The sequence below is a fragment of the Cloeon dipterum genome, chromosome 2, assembly GCF_949628265.1.
Source record: "Cloeon dipterum chromosome 2, ieCloDipt1.1, whole genome shotgun sequence".
NCBI lineage: Eukaryota > Metazoa > Arthropoda > Insecta > Ephemeroptera > Baetidae > Cloeon > Cloeon dipterum.
This window is the reverse complement of record NC_088787.1, coordinates 26275318-26300681: the sequence shown is the minus strand read 5'-3', so window position 1 is coordinate 26300681 and position 25364 is coordinate 26275318. Positions and strand designations below refer to the sequence as shown.

The window sequence follows — 25364 nt, the reverse complement described above, 5'->3', positions numbered from 1 at the left end:
TTGACGTTCGTGTAAGCCAGAGAGACCAGTTGACCGGTTAAGAACTAGTATGATATTTAGTGCGGCAACGTTGCAATTGTTTTTGTTATCGGGTTTCGGCTTTTCGTGTTTAGTCTCCTTTCCAACTCTTGTAATACTATTTTTCTCATTTTATTAGTCTCTCGTCCTTTGCAGGAGCCGAATATTCGTGTATTTATATCACGAAGGTTGCGAGCCTGTGTTGTGATTGAAAAGTTCATAAATGGCGGTTGTACATATTCATATAAATTCATGGTAAGTGCCCATTTCCACGAGCGACTATCTACGTAATAATTTATGTTCAATATACATAATCTATTAATTTTAGACGGCTCGCATTGCTAAAATTAATGATTTTTCAAAATTTTTTGAAACATGAACGAATTCTGACATTTATCATAGACAGTTTTTTCAATGAAAACTACATCATCAACTTTTTTGTATCTATTTGTATGATATTGTACACGAATGATAATGTTTTTTCCACTCTTTATGTATCATACATAATTTCCTGCACGTGTGTAAAATGTATTTTCAAATTTTAGCTCCTAATTTAAACTAATGTATTATATCCAAACAATTATCCAGATGGATGGAAGTGACGAGGAGGTGAGCAGGGAACCCGAGTCTCTGCTCACAAGCTTCCTATTTGGAAATGTTAATGAGCACGGCTTGCTTGAGGATGATGTTCTGGATGCTGAGTGTCGAAAACAAATCTCTTCACTTGGAAAATTAGGACTGCATACGATTCTGCAAGAAATCTGTGGAGATGTTATTCCCAAACGCAAAAAAGTCGAGTCAAGAAGATCAACTGAAACAGACACCTCAGAAAATGAGGATGATGATCAAGAGGAAGACAAATCCGAACAGGAAAAAGGAGAGAGTTCAGCAGATGATGGTATAAGCAGTGAATTAAATTAAATTCGTAAACGCCTAGTCTATTGCGTTCTTTTTTCTCACATTAGTTGACTACTCTGAAAAAACGGATACTGCTGTGGACTATTCTGACATTAATGAGTTAGCTGAAGAACTACCTGAAGTGGAAGAAAACAAACCGGTCATACCTAAGGGTAACCATTATTTTTTATCCTTCGTGAAAAAAGTAATATTAAAAAACAAATTTGGTCAAAAAACGAGAAAAGTGACCAGGCTACAATTAAATAATTTAATTGATTTGTGCAACAATTTTTGCAGAGGAGACCATGCTTATGCCTCCTCCCGCCCCAGTCATTGACTCGTCATCAAAGCCAGGGGCCATAGAGGAACAAGCAAATGCGAGTCAAGATCCAAACCAGCCTGCAAAGAAGGCTCCCTTGGCTGCTATGCTTCCGTCAAAGTACGAGGGGGTTGATGTCAAAACTATCTTTCCAGACTTCAGCCTAGATAAAGTTTTGCGGTTCTCTCGCCTTTTCGGACCGGGAAAATCAAGCAGTTTACCTCAAATTTGGAGAACTGCTAAAAAAATCTCAAAGATGAAAAAGAGAAAGCGCAAAGATGGTGTGTCTGACTCTGACAGTGAAACCGAAAGTAAGGTCAAAAGAACCGACTACAGGTGGACTTTCAATTATGGAAGTCCGCCTTCGTCCAGTGGTTACTGTTCAGATGATGAGGTAATAATTCAGATTGCAAATAATTGCTTATATTACTTTAATTTTATAATTTATACAACTACAGGAAAAGTTGTTAAGACCACAAGCAGCTGCTCCGGAACAAATTCAGAAGGGGGATTCAAATAATGAGATCGAGAATGGTCCAAAAGTGGCAGACTGGAGGTTTGGACCAGCCCAGATATGGTATGACATGCTTGAAGTGTCTGACACGGGCGAAGATTTCAACTATGGGTTTGGACTTAAAGAAAAGGTAGTTTCAAAATTCAGATCATGCAACTAGCAAAAGTTAATTGACCCTTTCCAGTCGAAGGAGGAGAAAGAAAATCAGATCGAGGATGAAGATATTCCAGAAGATGCCTATTTGATGGTGTCCCAACTACACTGGGAAGATGATGTTGTGTGGAATGGAGATGACATCAAGAACAAAGTGATTGCCAAGCTGAACAGCAAGACAAACGCTGCAGGATGGGTTCCAACCAGTGGCAACAGAACAGCTCAGGCCTTCAGCCAGCCTGGCAAAGGAGTGCCTCAGTTTGTTGCTGGCGCCCTGCCTTCACAACGCACTTCAACACCTTCCACCCCAAGCCAGCAGTCTAAGACTCCCAAAGTCCAGGGGTAAGTTACCATCAACAGAAATGTTAGCTGCCAATGAATGAATACTAAGTTACTAATTTTATTTTCCAGAATGAAAAGTAATCCATCTCAAAGAACACAGGAGATTGATGACACCTGGTATTCTATTTTCCCTGTTGAAAACGAGGAGCTTGTTTATGGGAACTGGGAGGATGAAGTAATTTGGGACTCAGAGTCCATGCCAAGCATCCCCAAACCCAAGATTCTGACGCTAGACCCTAACGACGAGAACATTGTGTTAGGGATTCCAGAGGACGTTGATCCATCAAAAATTCCTGACAGAATGGCTGCGCCAGTCAAGGTGGGTGCATGAAATTATGGCAAAAGAATATTAACGAATCTACATCGATCACTCCAGGTTAAAATTCCTCATCCGCACGTGAAGAAATCAAAGTTGTTGCTTGGAAAGGCTGGTGTTATCAACGTGTTGGAGCAAGATGACACGCCTCCTCCACCTCCGAAATCCCTCACAGATATGGATCCATTCAATATATCCAATGACAAGTATGTTTTTAAGTTATGGATGGGTTCCAGATTTTCACTATAAAAATTGCAGATTCTATCAAGCGAAATATTCTGAATCCACTCTTCGTCTTGGTGGTGCTGGTGGAAACCTCATCCAACACTCAACTCCAGTAGTCGAGCTGCGAGCTCCCTTCATTCCCACTCACATGGGACCTCTAAAACTGAGGAATTTTCACAGACCGCCTCTGCGCAAGTTTTCACATGGGCCGCTTGCTATTCCTGGGCCTCACCCCATTCATCCACTCGTGAAGCACATTCGCAAGAAAGCCAAGGTTATCATTTTGCTCCCCTCTCTAGTAGCGAGATTTAAAACTTGAAATTTACAGCAAAGGGAGCAAGAGAGAATTGCTTCTGGCGGTGGTGATGTTTTCTTCATGCGAACGCCTGATGACCTTACAGGTCGGGATGGTGACATTGTCCTGATGGAGTTCTGTGAGGAGCACCCGCCTTTGATGAACCAGGTCGGCATGTGCTCCAAAATAAAGAACTATTACAAGCGAAAGGCCGGAAAAGACAATGGTCCGCAACAATTCAGGTTCGGCGAAGTTTCCTACGCGCACACGTCACCGTTCCTTGGGTCTCTCCCCCCTGGCCAGACGATCCAAGCGGTAGAAAACCTCATGTACCGAGCTCCTATATATGAGCACAAACTGCCAGAGAGCGACTTCTTGGTTATCAGAACGAGGAACCAGTTTTACATTCGCGAAGTTGAAGCTTTGTTTGTGGCTGGTCAAGAGTGCCCTCTTTATGAAGTGTTTGGGCCAAACTCCAAAAGGGCTAACAATTTTGTTCGAGACTTCCTACAGGTGAAAATTAATTTTTATTTTATGCTAGTTAACCTTACATTATCTGTAACTAACTTGAAAAGGTTTTCATCTACCGTCTCTTCTGGCAAAGTAGAGACAATCCCAGGAGGATCAAGATGGATGACATCAAGAAAGCTTTTCCAACTCACTCGGAGAGCAGTATTCGAAAGAGGTTGAAACAATGTGCAGATTTCAAGCGTACAGGTTTGCTTATATCTGTTTTCTATGGTTCGTTTACATCCCCTTCATATCTGTGTAAATCAGTTTCATACTAGTTCCTGAAATCATATATATTTTTAATACATGCCTCGGTTTAAATATCTTTACCTTTTTGATCGGTTTATCTCTTTTGAGATGTGCAACCCTCCGATAGCGAGCAACTCGCGTAATATCGCATCCCAATAACATCACAAATGAACAATATAGACACTCAAACCTCATTTGAGGAAGCCCAATCTAGAAAAAGATCACTTGATGCTATTGACCCTGCACCAGTGTCTCACATAGAAACGCTAGTAATCAATCACATATTTATGCTGTAAAAGTGCAAACCAGCTAATAGCAAGTCTGACCGCTTTCGCAACCCTCCCAAATCCAAATGAACTCGTCATTGTAATGCAAGACAGTCAAGTGAAGGCATAAATCAGCCCGCACTCAACCCCCAAATATCGCTTGGATACTTACATTGCGCGGCTTGGTTTTATTGTTCATAAAATTTCACTTGCATGACTTTATGCTCTTGCAATGTCTAATTAAATTTTCTTCAGGGATGGACTCAAACTGGTGGGTGATCAAGCCAGACTTCAGACTTCCAACAGAAGAGGAAATCAGGGCAATGGTTTCCCCTGAGCAGTGCTGTGCTTACCTGAGCATGATTGCCGCTGAGCAGAGACTGAAAGATGCTGGTTACGGAGAAAAGTTCTTGCTCGCGCCTCAAGAAGACGAAAATGACGAGGAAATGCAATTGAAAATGGATGACGAAATCAAAGTTGCACCCTGGAACACCACCAGGGCGTATGTGCAGGCCATGAAAAACAAATGTCTGTTGCAACTAAATGGACCAGCAGATCCAACAGGCTGTGGTGAAGGTTTCAGCTATGTCAGAATGCCCAACAAGCCAACTGTAAGGCTGTTTTACTTGATATCCACAAGTAATCTCAAAACTTTACTTGACCCACAGCAAAGCAAAGAAGAACAAGAAGCTCAACCAAAGCGCACAGTCACAGGAACTGATGCCGATTTGAGGAGACTGTCTCTCAACAATGCCAAAGAGCTGCTTCGAAAGTTCCAAGTACCAGAGGAGGAAATTAAGAAGTTGTCGCGCTGGGAAGTCATTGATGTTGTGAGAACCTTGTCGACGGAAAAAGCGAAAGCTGGCGAGGAGGGAATGGACAAGTTTTCAAGAGGCAACAGATTCTCTATAGCTGAACACCAAGAGAGGTACTTCATGTCTGGCTAAATTTGATATGTTAATTTTTGTTTTCTCAGGTACAAGGAAGATTGTCAGCGCATATTTGAGCTGCAAAACCGAGTGTTGGCTTCGAATGAAGTCCTTTCAACTGACGAAGGAGAGAGCTCTGAAGAGGACAACTCTGACATTGAGGAGTTGGGTAAGAACCTGGAAACGATGCTTGCCAACAAGAAGACAAGTACGCAGCTTTCTCTGGAGAAGGAAGAGCAAGAGAGGCAGGAGCTGAGGAAAATGCTGATGGAAGGAGACTCCTCCGAAAACCATGACTCCAAGGACGCCAAAAAGAAGAACGACACGAGTATGCGAAAGGACAATCCTGCCGGCGAAGATGACCACAGCATGCAGATGTACGCCTCTCAGCCAGGCCGCGTCTTGAAAATCTACCGCACCTACAAGAACCAGGAGGGCAAGGAGTACACACGCGTGGAAATTGTGCGCAAGGCTGCGGTCGTTGACGCGTACGCCAAGATCAGGACAAGCAAGGACGAGGCGTTCATCCGCCAGTTCGCCACCATGGACGAGCAGCAAAAGGAAGAGATGAAGAGGGAGAAACGCAGGATCCAGGAGCAATTGCGAAGGATCAAGAGAAACCAGGAGAAAGAGAAGGTGGCGACCGCAGCGCCTCCTCCGACACCGAAGCGCAAGAAGCCCAAGCTTAAGCCAGACCTGAAGCTCAAGTGCGGCGCCTGTGGTCAGGTTGGTCACATGAGGACCAACAAAGCGTGTCCGCTTTACCAGAACACAGGACCAGCACCCCCTCTCAATGTTGCAATGACAGAGGAGCAGGAAGAGGAGATCGAAAAGCAAATCAATGAGGCTGATGATGAAGATCTCGTCAATGTGGAGGGAACCAAAGTCACCTTATCAGGAAAACTTTTCAAGGTTAGATGCGGTGTATCTTTAAATATATTCTTACATTATGTTGTCTAACCTATTATCTTGCCAAAACTTTATTTGCCGTTTACACAACTTTCATGCCACACAAAAATGTGCTTCAAAGTGAAAGAGTACTGATACTGAGCTAAATACACCTTGCACGGATTAATTTGTGCGGCTCTTTAAAGGTTAAGATGAAGTTGATTCTAATTGAATAAAAGACAAAACTTTTTGGGTGCCTTCAAAACACATTTTTTCAGCCACAACAGGTGTGCCGCGTTTTGTAAAAAATGCCCTCTTGGCGAGAGCAAGGTTTAAAAAAATTCCTTAATCAAAGAAACCTAAATTAAACAGTTTTATTATTACATGTAAAAAAAACTAATTTAGACTACTACTTGTCTTTAGCATGTTGAAGAGATTAAGAAGCAAGCACTCCGACTGCGTGTGCCTAAGGACGCAGTGAACAAAAAGAGAAGGAGAGCTGGAACTGTTGTGCACTGTGATTACCTCAAGAAGATGCAAAAACCTGCGAACCGAAGAAGAATCGACCCAGTCATTACACTCTCTACGCTTCTAGAGACCATTTTGAACGAAATGCGAGATTTGCCCGACGTGCAACCGTTCTTGTTCCCTGTGAATGCAAAGGTGGTTCCTGACTACTACTCAATAATTCAACGGCCTATGGACCTGCAGACGATCAGAGAAAATCTGCGCGCCAAGAAGTACCACAATCGCGAGGACTTCTTGGCAGATGTACATCAAATTGTGGAGAATTCCACTTTCTACAACGGCGCGAAAAGTGCCCTCACAGTTTCTGCTACAAACATGATGGATCTGTGCGTGCAGAGATTAACTGAAAAGGAAGACAAGTTCATGAGATTGGAGAAAGCCATCAACCCATTGCTTGATGACAACGATCAGGTAAAATATTTTGTTAACATATAACTCATGATCAATTTAATATTATTCGTACTGTTTAGGTGGCCTTTACTTACATTCTGGACAATGTGGTAAATGATAAGTTGAAACAAATGTCTGAGTCATGGCCTTTCCAAAAGCCTGTAAATAAAAAGCTAGTGAAAGATTATTATGAGATCATAAAATGCCCCATGGACTTGGAAACTGTGGCAAAGAAAGTGAAATGTAAGCTTAGCTTTCTCAAGTAATTTGATTGTCACTGATTCCATTTCTTCTGCAGCTCACAAGTACCACAAGTGCCAAGAATTCATTGCTGATATCGAACTCATTTACAACAACTGTGTTCTGTACAATGGGATGGACTCCCATTTCACACACAAAGCTGGCGTTTTGGTGGAGATAAGCAAGAAGTTGCTTGCTGAAGTAATATAATACACATTTCAATTTCTAAAGGAGCATCCTTTACTGTCATTTAATTTTCAGTATGGAGAACACCTCACTTTCTTGGAAGACAGAATCAAATTGGCACAAGAAAGAGCGCTTGAACAGGCTGACATGGATTCTCTCGCTTCCTATGGGGACAATGATGACAATTTCACTGTTGTGGAAGATGACAAGGTTGGTTTGCAACTAAGATATAATTCAAACCACCTTTAAATGCAGGAATTAAATATCATGAACTAACATCCTTGAATAATATATTTTTTAGAATCCAGACGATGAATCGATGCATCAACAGGAAGGTGTTTTGTACATTGGTATTGATGGCAATCTAGAACAGAGCGCTGGTCCGAGCAGCTATGGCAAAAATATTCTAGAAGAAGGTAACGTTATCTTATGCTTAGCGCGATCTTAATACTGACTAAATTTAAAAGACCTAGGAGAGTTGTCAAGCGAAGATGGTGAAGAAGTAGAAGCCACAGTGATGGAAGGTGCCGATGACCAGCAAGCTGCAGAAGCAATGGTTCAACTTGGCAATTATGGATTCTTTGCCAATCATCAACAAGGTAGTTTATTTTTTTAATTCTAATTCTAACACTAAAAGAATATGAACTTTAGATGAAAGTCTGGATGTTGATCCTGAGTATGATCCATCTGATTTCTTGTTGAGCCGTCCAAAGCCAACATTTGTGCCCGAGCCAATTGAAGAGGACGCGTCTGCAGACAATGCATCTGTCAACATGATGCACAACTTCCAGACAAATGCAGAACAAATCGAGGAGCCAATGGACCAAGGTGAAGGCAACCATGATGGCCAAGGTGGCATAGACGCTGATTTGGAAATTAGTGATTCGGAGGATGAACAGCAAACAAATACTAATCAGGCTGATGATGGAGACATCTGGTTCTGATGTGCTGGTTTTAATATGAACTATGTGTTGATAAATAAAATTATGATCCAATTATTTTGTATGCCTTTCGCTCTTACGTACTAAAGCGTTCCCCACAAATTTGAAATTTCCAATTTTGCCCCTCACTAATGTCTGGTCAGCATATATATATGATCCAACCTATGCATTACATGTGTCACAAGCCAGCTAATGGCTTTTGATAAAATATACCGCAATCTAGATGAATCTAGAGTAGGCTTGTGAATTTTGGAGAAATCCGAACCAGTCATAAAAGTTAGTAACATTCGATTTAACAGTCGGCAAAGCATCTCCTACAATGCATTTTAATTTCAAGGCGGGATTTAAAGAACTAGGTACTCCATAGGTCTTGGAGTCATTGCTCAGGTTAATTAAAAGGCTTTAGTATATGGATTTAGTGATAACCATGGCGTACGTCACAGGAATACTAGTGCCCTCCATATATCAACGTTAAGGTAGGGATAATTCATATGTTATACCTGAACTCCCAACATGAACAGCCTAAATTGAATAAGTTGGCTTGATAGAATAACATTTCATTGAACAAGTGTATGGGTAACTTACAGGATACATTTAAATCAGGTAACAGCTTCAGCTTTTATCATTTTTTTATTTTTCCATTTCAAAATTTTGCAACATTGTATTACGCAAGAGGCTCCGACCTGTATCATAAATTATTACTCAACCAGGGTTCTTGTAAGAACGAATCATTTAGTTAGTAACCACACACAAGTGAACTGAAAAACTGTACATAACTATACAATTTAAAATTAATCTTAGGAGACTTCTTGCACTTCTTCAAGTGATGCGCATTAAATTAAGCAAAAAGTACTCACTTCAAAACAAAGATACAGATAACAGTTTCCATCAACTTTTCATCATTAACAAGAATAGACCAGTGTGTGTTTACGATGCCGCAAAAGATTTTTGACATTATACAAACTTATTTCAATGACATCAGGGCTAATATAGAGACAGAGACTGAACATATAATTTAGGACTATAAAAAAGACTGATTCTCAAACTGTTTAAATGTGTTGTACGATTAAACCACACCTTTCAATCATTGAAGCACGTTCAAAATTAAGGCGCATATATATAATAGTTAGAAATCATTTTGGAATGAAAATCATAACCTTTTTTTGCGTGCACCTAAATAAACTGATGTACTTCAGAGTGGATACTGTATAGCTTTTAGGTCTTTAGTAAATGAGGAGATCAATTTGCGGCATGAAGTGCTGGAAGAACAGTTGTAGCTGAGAGAAGTAGGCTGAGCTGTCTTGCATGTGTGCGTTAATGTAAATCTTGTTCAGTTCAGGAGCGCAGAAGGCAACGCGCCGGAGCACCTGACATAACTCGGCGGACACCTTCGGATGGCCAAGCGTGATCCAAATCTCACGCAATCGATCAAACCCCCTGGGTTTGTTGCAAGCCCTAAAAAGAATCTTCTCAAGAAAGCCAGTGCCCTTCAGCTCACTAAGGGGCCCCACCCTGAGAACCTCAAGGTCATCTGCGAAGGTGATCACGTCATTGAGGACTTGGCTTTGAAAGAAGGTGCCTGACAGGTCCATCTTCACCACCTTGAGCCCTCGATAGTTGTTCACGTTCACGTGATTCATAATCTCGCTTGCTTGTAGGGTTGTCACTCTTCCGCTTATGTGCAATTTCTCTAGATTAGGGCACATGCTAATGATGCAAGAGAAGCTCAGGTGCACATCATAATCCACTTCTAATAAGATTTCGACAACCAACTCAGTCAGCTGCGGTCCGACAGACTCCAGCATTTGTCTCAGCCAGGTTTGGCAGCTCAGTGAGGTTGTCTTTACATTCAAGCTCCGCAACTTCTGGAGGCTGAAATGAGTGGAATTTTCAGTCAGATGCGTGCCTCCAAACATTACCAAAAATTGATATATTCTATTGACTTTATGACATATTTTTTAATAATAATAACTTTATTGTACCCATGATTTATTTGTTTGAGAAATTGAGGATTAGCTGGAAACTAAAAATATATATATATATATATATTGTGGAGAACAGAGCCTGCGAACAGTTACTGGAACGCACCTTATATAATTTAAATTGTGTCAGCCGTCCAGCCGTGAGCTCTTAAGACAGATTTATTGCATATATTATGATAATACAGCAGCAGTTAAAAGAATTTGGTTTGACATTATTTTTAAAATTTAAACTTCATGGTGTAAGCAAGAAGAATTTACAAAATTGTAACATATTATTTGTCATTTTAAATAAAAATTGACGTATTTAAGAAAAATAAAGCAAAAAAGGGCGATCAATGCTAGGAACAAATATGCATAAACGATCAACATATAATAAGACCCATCTTTCGCCACACATGAAAACCTTCCCATTTATTACTTCTTCTCAAACCAAACACTAGAATGAATTTACTAGACTGATTAAATTATGAGCCACAGTCAGCAGCCTTCCCATTTTATTTTAACTACATTTGGATCAGCTACATGTGAAGCTTAAAAATTGTAAGGTACTTTTCACAACCTAATGGCCAGAGCATATACCATAATTGATTTATTATTAATTTGCTGTGGCGTTGCTAATAAAATTAAATCACAGGTGCTTTAGACCACACAATAAACAGAAAAAAAAGTGTTGGCCAATAGCGCAGCGCGGCTAGCTTTTAAGACTGATTTAAGTATTGAGCACGGTTGTTTGATAATTATAAAAATTTAAACATGCTCCTCTCTTGAAATATACAAGCGACGATATAAAATGCTTCTTGCCTTTTGACGTAGTGGATGGTGTCCTTCCTGGGTTGACCACAGATATACAAGTGCTCAACCTCGGTTACCAGCTGTGGCCAGTAGTTGAGCCTGTCTCCAATCCGTAGGTGCTTTAAATTTATTTGGATTTGGATATGGTTCCAGAGCAGCTCCAGCGATCCACTTTGTACACAGGTCTCAGGGTAAGAAGGCCACAGCACCTCTAGATAAGGCAATTCTTTCAACAGCTCTGACATCACCTCTCTATCCCTCTTTAAATCTGAGGGCGGCAGACGGCTGCCGTGGAAGTCCAGCACTCGCAGACACTTAAGCTGACTCAGCATTTGCAGCTCATCACGGTTCATCTTCAGTAGCGATACATGCAGCACCCTGAGGATGGGGAAGGAATTCAAGGATTTTAAATGTTTTAAATAGTTGCCAGAGAAAGAGTATTACACGAAAAAATATATGATAAAAGTTTTAGGTGAAACACTTTTACAATGGTGCGCTTAGGAAATTTAAATGAACGATCAAGAGATCCCAAAAATTAGGGCATTTAAGTAATTGATATGTACCACTCACTACGCGTCTTTTTATTTTCAATTTATAGCAGATGTTGATAAAAAAGACAAACTATCACTGTTGATGATAATCAAGACGGTGCATGCCCATTAAAAATGTATTTTACTAAACGTGACAGTAAAATACAAAACACACACGCCAAAGAGCAAAATCATTAAGAGTTTATTACAACTCATGGTTTGACTAATGAGCAGGAAATTTACTTAAAGACTAAGGTTTGTTCCAGAAATTACCTGAAATAACCGCAGATGGTTCTTAATGCAAAAACATCCACTACTTTGCAATTCGTAAAAGTTATTTTTATGAAAAACCAAGGGAACAGTGTATCCTTTCCATTTTAATTCAGCATCGCGCCTCTAAATTCTTACATGAAATGCGCATGAAATACTTGTAAAAATGGCAATATAAACAACAATCTGCTCAATAATATTTAAAACTGGTGTTAATTTTGATTTTAGACAAGGCTGTAATTCAATTATCAATCAATTTTAAGTTAATGTAGCAGTTCTCAGAAGCTATAAAATTGGTATCTATCAAACGAAAAAGCACTTGACTTTTTGTGTGTGGTGAATTTATTTCAACAGGCTTGTCATTTGCCCGACCAACTTGTGCATTTCCCCGTTGATTCTGATTGATAAAGTTTTCAAGCTCAAAAAGCTTGATTTTAGTGTATAAGGTAGCCGCTTGATGGAAAATTAGGAAAATTATCTAAACTGCTTACAAAGGGCGTTCTAAAAAACGAAAACAGCAATCATTTTCCTATGGCAGCAGTGTTTTACCTCAATTGCTGACTGTATTGTTCAGCAAGAATCGTCAACGCTTGTATGTCACACCAAAAGTCTGGCATTTCAATGTGCTCAAGGAGTGGCAGGTAGTTCAGCATGTCCGGAATGGGCAGCAGCGTGTAAGGCTTGCCGTGGTAGTCCCTCCAAACAAGAACTGAGATGAAGGGGCAATTGCAGATCAAGTGCTGCCAGACGAGCATTTGATCCAGACCCCGCTGCACCAGTCCAAAGTCCATCCAGGTGCTGTCCGCATGCAACAGCTGCCTGGCGAGCTGCTCTGGCACTCTCAGATTGTTGGCCTTCAGGTATTCCAGCATGCTGTCTTTCAGCTCATTTTCTTTATAACATAGTTTAGAGCAAATAATGATCATATTTTAATGCACTCTGAATATGACAAAGAGAAAAATTGGAAATCAACGCTGCTACAGCAGATTTAAGCCTTTGTATATAACAAATAAAATATATCACTATACCAACGCGGTCCAACGAAATTGTATTTCCGTCTAGGGACAAATGTGTAATTTTCTGGAAGCAGAGATTCTTCAAGGTCTTCAAGTTCTTGCGCGACCTTTTGACTTTATACTTAAGGTAGATATCATTCCAAAAAATGAAGTCCTCTTCATTTTGAGATTGTTGGCAGCTGCTAGTTTCACTTGTAGATCTATTGTCAATAACATCAATCAAAAGTGAGAAATATGTCAAAAATAACGTTAAATAATATTTTCGCAAGCATAGCTATTGTGTTATGACATGACGCATCTAATTTTGAACACATAATTTCTTAATATTAAGGTGTGTAGAAGTTCAATAGTACCTCTTTATAGGAGATTGCCGGGTACGCTTTGCAAGCGCGACATTAAGACCCCCGATGCACCGATTTTCATCCTGCATTGGAGTACTGTCCGACATCATTTCAGCTGTAAGTAGGAGAATAGGGATTTCAAATATGAAAGTTAAAACTGAATTTCTTATTAATTAATATATTATACATATTATATATATATATATATATATATATATATATATATATATATATATATATATATTACTTAAATTCATAGCGTCATTGCAGCTAATAGGCATTATTAATAATACATTCCTGCTAAGAAGGCTAGGTTTTAATTTTAAACATTATTTTAAGGTTAAGAATTACGTATCATAATAAATTATTGACGTAGGAAATTCACAAATGAGATACAGTTATTAATAGTAAATTTATGTACAATCTTCGACCACCACTTTCACGACTCAATATTGTCTTTCTTATGGAAATAATGAGGAGTGTAAGTGACCTAGAAGTGCACAGAAAGGGTACATAGCAAAGCTGTATACATAATATCCATCTATCTAATACATATATGAACAAATTATTTAAATTAATTAAATGTTTTACAAAGCAATTTTACTAGCTTCAGTTTCAAAAATTAAGTTTATTATGGGCTGACAGGGCAACTCTGCCCCAAATCAGCACACATCCATAAAGTAATGATACAATAATTATAGCTTTAATAGTGATATTATGGTAAAGTTACAGTTTCTGCAGAGTTACACATCTCGCTAGTTCTTATGTGAATCCTATGTAAAAGTATGGGTGGCGAAAACTAACTTTTCCCCATACATATTATTCTATTAAATTTCGATTTCAGGCCTTTTTTAAAGTGGAGGAAAACGGAAAATCAAAAACGAAAAAATGTATGACATTTATTACATACTTAATCCAACTACGATTATGTGTGCATCTTTAACGATTGTGCAAATTATAATAATTTAATTAATGCGTCAACTAGGAAACAGCCGAAAATAGTGGATAAATGTATACAATTTAAGTACTCAATGGCAAAAAACTCAAAAGTTATTATTAATAATGGTATTGTAAAATATATTAAGATATTATGCAAGGATAATGTGAATGATAATAATGTGTCTGCTGGTGTTTCTCGCATGATGCCAAGTTGGTAGTAGATATGTACAGTCATAATGTATGACTGTATCATGCATAATAGTGTAAGTTATTTTATGCACATAGCCAAGAAACCAAGTGTATCTACATACATACATAATTAACATGCAATGCAAATATAATGGCAAATACATAATATGTATGTATGTACAAATCGAGGAATGATGCTGCCCTTACAGACGGTTCAGAATTTAATCGCTAAATGATTTGAAGTCTGCAATCGTGCGATCTAAAAGGCTGAATGCTCAACTCGTGGACGTTTTTCACATACATACATACATCCATTGTGTAATTTAACACTCGACGATATTAAAGCTGTGGAGAGGATTGTTCAGGGTGACAAGACTCCAAGACCTCTAGATCACATTATACCCAGGCCCTGACCAGGACTGGACCAACTCTCGCACCAGGACCAGGGGCACTCGGATGACAATATTGACAATGTTATTGTCTTTTTGATTCCACCTACTCTGCTGCTGGTGCTCCTCTCGCGCTCTCTTTCTAGATTTGACTTTTAACAAGTCGGTGCACGCATTGCAGGATGTTGTAAGCATGCTGCAGGGAGTTCAGGCTGGTTCAGACACAGGCTCCTGCACAAATCCTCTTTCCCGCTAAAACTATTGCAGAGAAACAAATTCCCGCCAGCTTGGTAATGCCTTGATACCGTACCCCACCTCCCCTATTCTTATTGGTTGAATGAGTTGTTTGTCTGTTGTCTTTGTTAGTCCAATGCAGGCAGTGTTAGGGTTGTGTTTATCTTGGAACATGTGCTCCTGATGTGCGGCGCCCGGTACTACTTGCATCGTGCATATGATACATACCACTGCATACTACATATAGTTTTTGTGCGCATAATGCATGTATGTAAACATGCCTGTACAAGTTGTTCCTGAATTTTTGCGAACAGGAGAGAGTCGAGTTACATACATATAGTGAACATTCACTGTGAGACAGAACATGTCGAGGGCAGAAACAAAATTCAACGATAAAGTGATGGCAGGTGCCAGGTACATATCATAAATATGCAGAAATGCAGGAGGAATCAAAGTTAATTTCTTTTAAACACTTTGTTATCAGCTCCTACATCAAGGACAACGTGATGGCCTCCTGCAGTTCGTGTATCTGCCATTTGGACCCCTCTCTCTGGAGAGCTCTTGTCCAAACTGATATAACCTCACTGGATATCACCAAGCTGAACAAAATGTATTTCTCTTACAAACACGTAGCAAAGAAACAATATGTTTTTGTTTACATCCAAATTGGCTCAAGGTATGGATTTCTTTGCTTTCATTGGGTGTATTGGTGCTTTACTTTCTTCCAGTGAGACATGTGCAGTGTTAGTTCTTTGTGGACTTCGACATTATGGGCGAAAATCTATGACAAAACTTGGCGGTTCTGGGTAAAGTTATGGAAATTTGAAAAATTGTTCTATTCATGATTCACATCATCTATTAGATTTGGTGCCATTCTCTTCTCAGATGGTGAAGTACCACAATTAGATGATGGCCTGTTGAAGCTAAACTTGTTGCTGAAAAAGGAAATGGAAACAAGCTGCAAACTTAAAACAGAAGTATCAAATTGGATAGGGAGCGAGAATATCTTCAAATTACGAGCGTTCCCTGAACTCGCACAAACCTTGAAAGAAATCTTCACCACCCTGCAGAGCTTTAGCAAAGTAAGCCAAAATTAATAATGAAAACCAAAGACTAATGCCCAGTTTTAGCATCCGATTCTGAAAAACAAACCAAACAGCAAGAATAAAAGACGACGGAAAAGAACGCTAAGCATTGAAGAGTCGAATATTTTGCCTGAAAATCCATGCACTGATTATGACTTCCCTCATGAAAACTTAACTTCAGCTGTGCAAATAGCTGATAGACTTGGTATAACCCATGATACAAATGGAGTTAAGACTGTCCAACCTTTAGAGAAGAAAACATCGATCTCAAGTACTCCAACCATGCAACCATCTGAAAACAGGACCTCGCTGGACTCCATGAAAAAATCAACCTATTTTGTACAAATTAAACCTTCGTCATCCATTTCTATTATTACTTAGTGTTTTCCACAGTTGAGGAAGAAGAGTGGCGTTGCGAACACTCCTTCGGTTCAAGAGGCTAATCTGAAGGAGCAGGCCCATTCCCCACTATTACTGTTGTCTGATGACGACGAGTTAGACGAGGATAAAATTTATTACCTAAGCCAAAGCGGGGAAAAGTTTCCATTTTCTCAAATGGATATTGAAAGCCTTTCACCCCAGGCCTGGCTAAATGATAGCATCATCAACTTTTACCTTCAGTAAGATCGATCCTATATTCTTGAATTATGAAAAACAAAACCATATTATTTGGTGTTGAAGAAATTTGATCAAGCAAACCTAGTTTACAACCACTATGCTTTCACATAAATTTTCTCTCATAGAGCTTTTAATTAAACTCTGGCCTGTTTTTTTTATATTAAGTCAGTTGGTGTTTAAAATTTAACATAGTTGTCTTATATCATTAAAACTTAGCACTGCATTATTATCTACTTTAACATTATTACAAAATTTATTTGCAGGTACTTAGTAGACCATGCAGCAGACGAAATAAGGAAGCAAGTGTACCTCTTCAGCACCTACTTCTATCCTCGGCTCACATCAGACATCAAGAAGAGCGTAGAGAGCAAGTCTGGCTGCGTACGCCCTTGGAAATCTGAGGATGTAATTTTCAACTTCAAATATGCTGTCATTCCCATCAATGAAAAGTAGTCCTCTGTTTATGTTGTACTTCTGTTTTTTAATGTATCATTTCAGCGATCACTGGTTCCTGTCAATTGCGATACTTCCCTCTTTCAAGACAAAAGCAACAAAAACCAGTAGAAGGTAGTTAGCTCACTTTTTAACTAAGGTAGACTTCTCTCTCATATAACACTACAGGTGCAGAGTTTACGTTTTGAATTCGATGCTGGAAGACGAAGATGACGAAAAAGAGTTTGACCATGTTGGCAGAGCAGTGAATATTTACCTTGCTCATGAATACATGCGCGTCTATTCAGCAACATTCCCAAATCGTCTTGATGACTACAAGGTTATAGTTCCTTGCGCCCCGCAGCAGGGAAACGGATCAGACTGCGGTCTCTTTTTGCTTGAGTACTTTGAGCAGTTCTTGAAGGTTTGCTTGATGTAAAATAATGTATGAATGCAACAATATTTTTGCCTTCCAGGTGCTGGAGAAAAAATCCAGTCTAGACAAAGTTGACTTCAAAAAGTGGTTTCCATCCAAGCTTGCCAGTAAGAAACGTGCGCGTTTACGAGGCCTTATTGATACATTGAAGACAGAAGAACTTCCCAAAAAGAGGAACGTCACGACAGGAAAAAATTCTCCTGAAAAGAAAACACCCGAAAGTAGCTGAATCGCTATGCGTCATGAGCATGTTAAAGATATGTCATATTTTGTTTGAATATTAAAGATGTTTTGATATCTGAGAAGTTTTGTTACATTTCAGCACCATGTGAGGTCAGTTAGTCAAAATACAAACTGGTTGCAATACGTGTATTCAAGCAGGAGGTAACCTGGATTCTCCACTTAGAAATAACACAAGTAAAGGTTATTCCTAACAATATTTCATTTCAAATCCAGTCTTCCTGCAACCAAAGTTCATCACAAACTCACATGCGTGATTGAGATTATAAAGCTGGCATTTATAGCGAAGGACTGAATAATGATTTATTCAATATTTCATAAACACCGCAGAGGGGTTAAGTTAAAAAACAGTTTTTGATCAGCAAGACCGCTTTGCACTGCTGCCCGATTCCAAATCGTCCTCAGCTTTTCTTTTGCAAAAACTGCTGTTCAAGGTACTGTCAACTTCCACGTCGTCGTCACGAAAGTACGAGTTCAACACCTCAATGCACTGATTCATATTTGATTCATCGATGCTAGCACCTGAATCATTTGGTTCTTCACTGACCACGACCTCTGAGTCTATTGACGGCGTCACCGGCATTGGAAGCACGTGTTCCTCAGGTACCAGCACAGAAAAGGTCACCATTTCTTCGCCACTGTTAGTGGCGTCAACTTCCATGTCCGGAAGAACGGAATCGGGCTCCACAGCCGTCTCAGTCTGCTGAAAAAAAAGATGAATGGGAGAGATGCAACCAACAAATTATTCGTTTGAGAAAAGGTGTCTGTAAGTGATTTAAAGTGTTATAAAACACTAAGGAAAGAGTGAATTATGTAATATTGATACTGAAGTAAATATAAATCTCATTTACTGAGGATTTAGGGGATGCTGATAAAATACAGTAGATGACACATCACTTACCTCTGAGGTTGGCTGTTGCTCCTGCTGTGGTCCAGAAGGTGCGACAATAACCCCCTCAACAACAGCGTCCTTCGGCAATTGCTTTGTGAAAGTCAACTCAGGCAACTTAAATGAAACGCCTTGTTCTGTTGCCATTTGCTGGATCAGTCGAGCGATGCTTTCGCGTTTGCCCCGAACCGTTTCTTCATCAAACCATTTCCTTACATTCTTTAAGGGAAGGGTAAAATCACGAATTGGATTCTGAAAAACAGATTGCGTAAGCATTATTTTAATTTTATCACCACAGAACATGTACCTCGAAAAAGCTTTCAGCGTATTGCAGCATAAATATTCCACAGTCGGTGAAATTGTTCTGCTGAGGAACTTTGGGCAAGGCACCACGGAAGACATCCCTGTTGAATTTTCGCTCCTTTCCCTTTTTCAACTTGTACTCTATCCGCAGGTAGTCGCGAAGTGTTGCCACAACGCGGTTTCTCGAGTTTGACGACAGCGAGTCAAAGATTAAAATGCAGGGCCTGCAAGACGTGATATAATTTGAAAAAATGTCGCTTAAATATTTGCAATAGAATAAGGTCAAATATATCCAACGGAAATACTCACTGTTTGATGGCATTTGGTGGGTATACATAGGTATCCTCAGGGACGACCGCCTCTTCAGCCTCCTTGGGTGGCTCAATGTCAGCCTCCTCCTCACTGTTAGCAAACTCTTCCTCATCTCCTTCAGCCTCATCTCTCTCAGAGCCACTGTCATCGACAGATATAACCTAGCATGGGATCAGACATAATCAACATTGAGGCAAAATTAATGCAACGCGAACTCACAGTCTCAGAACTCTTCTTCTTCAACAGTGTGGCCGCCAAGGTGGAGGGGCTATGTGCCATCGTGACTGTCGTGTCACCAATGGTGTACTGCTTCACAGGGCTGCCTGCTTTGTTCACTTTCACTGTCGCTTTCTTCAGCGACTCGGCTGACACTGGCTGATTGTCGCACAAACGCGCAGGGCCTTCCAGACCAGGAAAGCAGATCACGGCCAGGAACCAGTGAGCGCTGAGATTAGGACAACAATTGTGAACAACTGAATTAGGTTTTTCCAAGAGTGAACTCACTGTTCGTTGATAGGGATAAAGATGAAATCTTTCTCAAAGATGTCAACATTCTTGGTCCAGCTCTTCACGCGCGAGTGGCGTTGTTCAACTATGTTCATTTTCTCATGAGTATGATCACTCTTCCTGTTGAGCTGCTTGGTTGTCAGGCGCCGATAGAAGAAACTGCTAAAGACGTGAGTTCGGGCTTGGTCTCGCTCAGAAAGCTTTGTTTGCGTCAAATACCTGCGCAAAAAGTAAAACTAGTACACACGCCAAGCGATCCAATAAATTTACTTACTTTAAGTAAAAATCCACAATAGCATCATTCAAAAACTGCTCCTCACCAAGACAAATGTAGTCCTCTGTGGTTATGGGTATACCACCTTTTATTGGAGGTTTAGGATACACAAATATTCTACAAAGGCAAAATGATTATTACAGTGGTCAAAAATTTAAGCTATTTGCTGACTTACTCTCGTATTAGATCTTTTCCGGCAGGCTTGGATTCCACCGCTTTGTTCTTGGCTAGTTGGGAAGCCTGCTGCAACAATCCCAATAAATTTAATTGTTTGTATTGATCAGGCTTCAAGTTGAGAGTTAAAATTAAATAGTTAATTAGGGTGCAACTTTCATCAGTGAAAAGTTTGATACATAGCATACCTCAGGATTCGCGGGGGACGCCTTGACGAGGATTGCGTTCGCCTCTTTTGACTCGAGAAGGGTGATAGCGTCTCTGCCATGCTCCCTACTAAAGATACGCTTGATCACAAGCTTGGCTTCATCGCTCACGCGTTCTGGGAGCAGGGTTATCCGCTTGTGCGTCTCGTTGCTCGATAGCGGGTCAAAGTACGGCTCTTTGCTAGGGTCCATCATGCCAAATAGGTGGCGAACCTTTTCGGCCGCTTTGCAGTTCAAGTAGATAAACAGCACCGGCATTGCTCGGCCAAGGTGGGCAAGAACCGCCGACACACTCACTCGGGGAACTTCCACAACAACCGGAACTGTAGAAGACATCCGTTTTAGATGACACATTTCACATTAAACTACGTGTTTATTATTAGTGCATGGTGTGCGATCTTAATAATTCAGTCGAGTTTTTGTTTTACATAGAGAGGATCGATGCACCCTTAAATTCTATTAAACTATTACAGAGACTAAAATGTAAAACCTACCTTTGGTTTCAGGGTGTGGCATGCTTATTCTAAGACCCTCAGGGCAGAGGAGCACAGCTTCAATCGGCACTTCTTTATAAGATCCAATGCGAACTGTCCTACACTTCAAGTTTGCGCTGACAGATCCAAGACCCTTTTGGTAATTTTCGATTACGCTCTCTGGTAGACCTGAGTACACAAAAAAGTGTTAATAAACTTTTCAAACTGCTGTTGTGCTAATTTAGTGTTTCATGGACATTTATGTAATTATATAGATAAACGACAAGCGTTAAATTATAATTTAAATTCAGGTGAAACTCACCTAATGAGAGAGTTGAATCATCCGATTGAGAAAGTTGCTCAGTAGAGGGTTCTTTGCATTTTATCAGGGGGCACAGGGCTGAATCTCTGGTAAATGAAATCCGATTCTCCCCTGGTGATTTGTTCGTCTGCGGGGCTGGCTTTTGTTTAGCAGGGACAGTGGCAGCAGCTTCATCCTCATCGTCCGATATGGTTAGGCACACTGTGCAGCAAATATTAATTAAAACTCAACATTTATCATTGACTATAGAGGGTTCATTACCTGGCTCTTCGACAGCTTTGGCCTTCCTTAATGTTGTGGCTACCAACTTTTTGGATTTAATTATCAGTGGCGAATTCCCAATCACGATTTTCTGCAAATTGTGAAAAAATATAAGTATGCATTTACATGAGCGAGGATGTTCACAAATTTTCAAAACTAGACAATTCGACTCAAATGTCCTTGGCTATATTTAATATGAACTTAAACTGCTCCTACTTGTTCAACTGGCTTGCTCTTTGACGTTGAGGGGGTGGCTGGCGACAAAGTGACTTTCTCAGATGGGCCCGCTCTCTTCAAAATCTTAGGGCTGGACTTTTGATTGGAGCTGTCTTTTGGCCTGTGCATGTTGTCGTCCACGATTTTCGCTTTCCCCAAAGGTCGCTTGCACCGCTGGCACTTGTTCAAGTCCAAGCTGCTGAAACCACACAACAAGCAGACTGCAACCTTTCCAGGAATAATCCGCATGGCTTCCACATGTGGAGTTTGCGTTGCTGGGCTAAGCGCGCGAGTTACACTGGCTTGATCTGTCACTGTGGTGGACACAGACAAAACTGGACCTTTGGTAAGCAGCCCAGGCAATTTAGGACAGCCTCTTGAAATGGAATCCTTAGAGGCTTGCTCCGCAGGTGGCACCTCAGTTTGAACAACAGGACTTTGCCTAATTTTAGACAAAGTTCAATTAAAATAGTGCTGCAAATCTGCAATTGACATCAGAACTTACCCATTTTCCTCCTGCGGCGCGCACGGAATGGCTTTGCATGATGTTGAAGAGATAACGTTAAAATTCTTGTTCCCAGCGGTGATGATGTGCCGAGCCGTAGATGCGCTGAAATGGAGAAATTAAGCTAGAGATTGCAAATCAAGTAACAATTAAAAGCTTGTGGAACCGGTTTGAGTGGCGGAGTTTATGGATACTTAAGTCTTACTTCTGTGCGAGAGTGAGAAAAGAAAGAAGTGCTTTGATTGATTAAGTCTCATATGAATGAACCTGCGATTCATACGCTGAGAGGGCCACTTGAGGAAGCCACAGAGGCTATTGCATAAGGTTGAACATGCTTTGGGAGTTTAAACGAGTGTACCAGGGGAAATGGGAATACAAGGCTTGAACACAAGCCTGCACACTCGAAATGTATGTAATGTCAAGCGCCAGACAACGGGGGAAGAGCTCAAGCTTTCCAGAGAACGGACCATCTGCATTCAGGAGAGTCGCCTAGTACCGGGCAAGGTGAGCACCTCAACCGCCCCAATTTAGTTAACCACAAAGCTGCATAGTTTGCTAATAAGGTCCAGTGGTATTTTAATTTAAATTATAATTTCTGATAAAAATCATAAGTCTTTCAGTTAAAAGTGCGACTGCAAAATTTTTGAATTTTGTGTCAAAATATAAATATCCATATTGTTTAACTTTGGAAACATAGATGCCGAATAGCAGCTGGTTTCAAAATGTTTGACGCGCCACGCATTTGGGTTTTAATAAGTGGTGAGACAGCGACACCAGCAATGAGTGGCACAGCGCAGCTCAAAGGAAAGCAGCAGCAAAGGTGAAAGAAAGCTCCTCCCCTCAATCCAAGCTCTTCTTTGACTCACCCCTGCTAGCCTTGCCCGAGATCTGGGCGTCTCTCATACTTTGCTGCGAATTTAAAATTCGTTGCGCGCGTGAAGCATGCAGTATAGCTATTTTACAGTTATTTGAGGGTGCAACAAGAAATCAATTTACCAAACTGATTCTATGAGTGTAAGAAACAGATTAAAAACTATGAACACAACCTCGAGCGGTCGCCTATTTAAAAAAAACTCCATGTTTGAAAATTTTTAGTATTTGCACTTAGTCGCCCATCCTCAATGAACACAATCATGTGGAGTAGGGCATAATATATTTAACTATTTCCCAATTGTGTTATTGAAATTCCTTGTTTCTGTTTCTCAATTACCTGGTCGTTGCTGTTGCATTCCCTTTGGGTGGTGAGCTAGCGTCGTGCAACTTGAGCATGCTGGTCTGGGAAGGGCGGGCGATTAAGACCGGCTTCAGAGTTGTTAATATCTGCCGTGGGGCTCCCACATGACCCGCAGGCGCAGCACCTTGGGCTTGAATAAAGGCAAGATTTGCCTCTGGCAAGATTTGCGGTGGCGTTATCGGAGGCGGGGGCTGCAGTGGAGGCGGCCCGGTAGGCAAAGGCGGCTTTGCTGAAGACGCTTGAGCATTAGTTTGGGAAACTTTTGCTTGGCAATTCTTGTCAGGACTGATGATCATTCCATATCTCTCTTGAAATTCTGGTATGTTTCTCACTGGTATGTGCTGTGGTGACTGTGTAAAAAATGCAAATAAATATCTAAGCTATTGCAGTCGAAGAAGTGTATACAAATATATCAATGAAAGATAAGATGGTATTCAAGTAAATATTTCAATCACAAGGCACCATGAACCTTATTTTACGATCAGGTTTGTAAAGCTGACCATGTGGACATTATCCCTTACAAAAATATTTTTCATTTGAATATTTTATTCTTCCCAGGCAAAAAGACAAAACAGGCTTTGAGGTTGTTGACCTCATGATTTACTGATAACTCCGAAACAAATTGATTTAATCTAAAGAAACACCTACACAGCTTTCCCAGCCTAAGCCGGTTATAAATATCAACAGTAGCAAAATATATTAAATAATCTGCTTCTTTCATGATAGCAAAAATTGAATTGCCAATGACAATTCATTCCTTTACCTGTGTAAGCATTATGATGTTGCCATTGGTGGTGTTTGGCACGACTTTCACCAGATGATGTGGCTTTAAGAGCACTTTGGGCACCTGCGGAGATGCCCGCCAGACCATTTGGGGTGTCACAAGGGCACCATGCTGAACCTGAAATGGGCTTGCATTTTGAAGAATCAGCTGCTGCGCTTGCCCTCCTTGGTTGTAGACAAATTGGGCATGCTTTACTGTGGGAGCTTGCATTTGCCTGTTGAAAATCAGATGAGTTGTATCATAACTGAGGAACGTGTGTATATTTCTTTATTTCTTACAACTGCTGTTGAGCCATTAACGGCTCTCCAGCCTGCACTATCCTGTAGACGTTGCTGTCACAAGTCTCGATGAACTCAATGTTGTTGTCGGGGATTGAGATGGTGGGGACGCAGTTTGCTTGGTGCTGTCCTTGCGGCTCCATCATCCACGCTATCTTTACTTGGCTAACTGAAGTCTGCAAAAATCACTCATTTAAGTAGGCTAGTCCAATTCATAGGTAGCACGGATCGGTAAAGTTTTCCTAAGCTAAAGCAACGTGCTCAGCACCACAAAAGGCTTTTAGTGCTAGGTATTTTAGGCTACAATCAATAAATATAGCCTTAAGAATGATATTTATCAAGGCAAAATTTTTTGACAGGATTAATGCTGATCAAAGCAGAGAAGCTGCAAAACAAATGCCCAGCATACATAACGTAGTTTCAATGGGGTGGCGCGTTTTGATCACCGTCATTAGCTTCAGGATTACAATAGCACTTCGTAAAAAACAGTACCATCAGAGGCTTACTTCCAAAACAGGGTCATATTTTGGAATAATCTATCATCAGGATAAGAAGCAACGAAGAAATCACTTTGAAATTTAAGTTGCACAGCTTCAGCACTGCTAAGCATAGCTATTGCTCACACTAAAAATCGCTCCTGCTCCAGTCCGCAAATCTGAAGAGCAAGCGCAGACGACGCCAAGGAGGTTTTGTATCAGCAAAGCCTGATTCGCGAGCGCGAGCAACAATCAGGGCGCCAACCTGCAACCGTGACAACTTGGATAATCTACCAACTTTAGACTAAGATAAAAGAAAAAGGATACGCCATTCGACATTTAATGTCACTAACGCATTATTACCTGATTCATTCAACTCCGATTGTGGTCAACTGAATGACGCAGATTCTCATCTTCTGCAAGTTACCCATTTTGTTGATTTCAAGAACGA

General features: G+C 40.5%; 4 protein-coding genes across 11 annotated transcripts in view; 2 read left to right on the top strand and 2 right to left on the bottom strand.

Annotated features, from left to right (window-relative positions):
* Nep3 (Neprilysin 3) overlaps positions 1-17764 on the top strand; it is a 36788-nt gene extending 19024 nt beyond the window's left edge. The window contains exons 10-14 of the mRNA XM_065480025.1: positions 16573-16593; positions 16855-17040; positions 17090-17158; positions 17213-17447; positions 17500-17764. Of these exons, the coding sequence (XP_065336097.1) occupies positions 16573-16593; positions 16855-17040; positions 17090-17158; positions 17213-17447; positions 17500-17688 (700 nt within the window). The 3' untranslated portion in view covers positions 17689-17764. The remainder of the gene's footprint in view (positions 1-16572; positions 16594-16854; positions 17041-17089; positions 17159-17212; positions 17448-17499) is intronic.
* Positions 107-8263, top strand: Taf1 (TATA-box binding protein associated factor 1). The gene is made up of 21 exons (XM_065480010.1): positions 107-273; positions 607-916; positions 984-1088; positions 1213-1628; positions 1693-1878; positions 1933-2243; positions 2313-2562; positions 2620-2765; positions 2818-3058; positions 3113-3592; positions 3655-3796; positions 4360-4715; positions 4773-5032; positions 5081-5945; positions 6345-6860; positions 6920-7082; positions 7138-7280; positions 7341-7475; positions 7567-7681; positions 7733-7864; positions 7917-8263. Exons 1-21 carry the CDS (start codon positions 271-273, stop codon positions 8207-8209), a joined length of 5568 nt encoding a protein of 1855 aa, XP_065336082.1. The 5' UTR covers positions 107-270; the 3' UTR covers positions 8210-8263.
* On the bottom strand, positions 8818-14921 carry LOC135936998 (uncharacterized). Of its 4 annotated transcripts, none has more exons than XM_065480031.1 (6): positions 14765-14921; positions 13150-13252; positions 12809-12996; positions 12330-12672; positions 10990-11358; positions 8818-10078 (listed from the first exon to the last, which is right to left on the bottom strand). In XM_065480031.1, exons 1-6 carry the CDS (start codon positions 14847-14849, stop codon positions 9430-9432), a joined length of 1737 nt encoding a protein of 578 aa, XP_065336103.1. In that variant the 5' UTR covers positions 14850-14921; the 3' UTR covers positions 8818-9429. The 4 variants fall into 4 exon arrangements, with proteins under 4 accessions (XP_065336103.1, XP_065336104.1, XP_065336105.1 ...); XM_065480032.1 differs by lacking the exon at positions 14765-14921 and adding an exon at positions 14567-14748; XM_065480033.1 differs by lacking the exon at positions 14765-14921 and adding an exon at positions 14575-14747.
* A 119-nt stretch (positions 17765-17883) lies between the features above and the next one.
* LOC135936988 (sentrin-specific protease 6-like) lies at positions 17884-25300 on the bottom strand. 5 transcript variants are annotated; one of them, XM_065480012.1, is made up of 18 exons: positions 25277-25300; positions 24438-24613; positions 24139-24373; positions 23352-23725; positions 22142-22246; positions 21637-22078; positions 21421-21511; positions 21160-21360; positions 20859-21026; positions 20347-20687; positions 20160-20227; positions 19985-20101; positions 19708-19929; positions 19423-19648; positions 19201-19364; positions 18896-19115; positions 18601-18840; positions 17884-18402 (listed from the first exon to the last, which is right to left on the bottom strand). In XM_065480012.1, the coding sequence occupies exons 1-18, from the start codon at positions 25283-25285 to the stop codon at positions 18058-18060; spliced, it is 3744 nt and encodes a 1247-aa protein (XP_065336084.1). In that variant the 5' UTR covers positions 25286-25300; the 3' UTR covers positions 17884-18057. The 5 variants fall into 5 exon arrangements, with proteins under 5 accessions (XP_065336084.1, XP_065336085.1, XP_065336086.1 ...); XM_065480013.1 differs by having other exon boundaries at positions 17884-18399; XM_065480014.1 differs by having other exon boundaries at positions 20160-20224.
* Between the last annotated feature and the right edge of the window lie 64 nt (positions 25301-25364).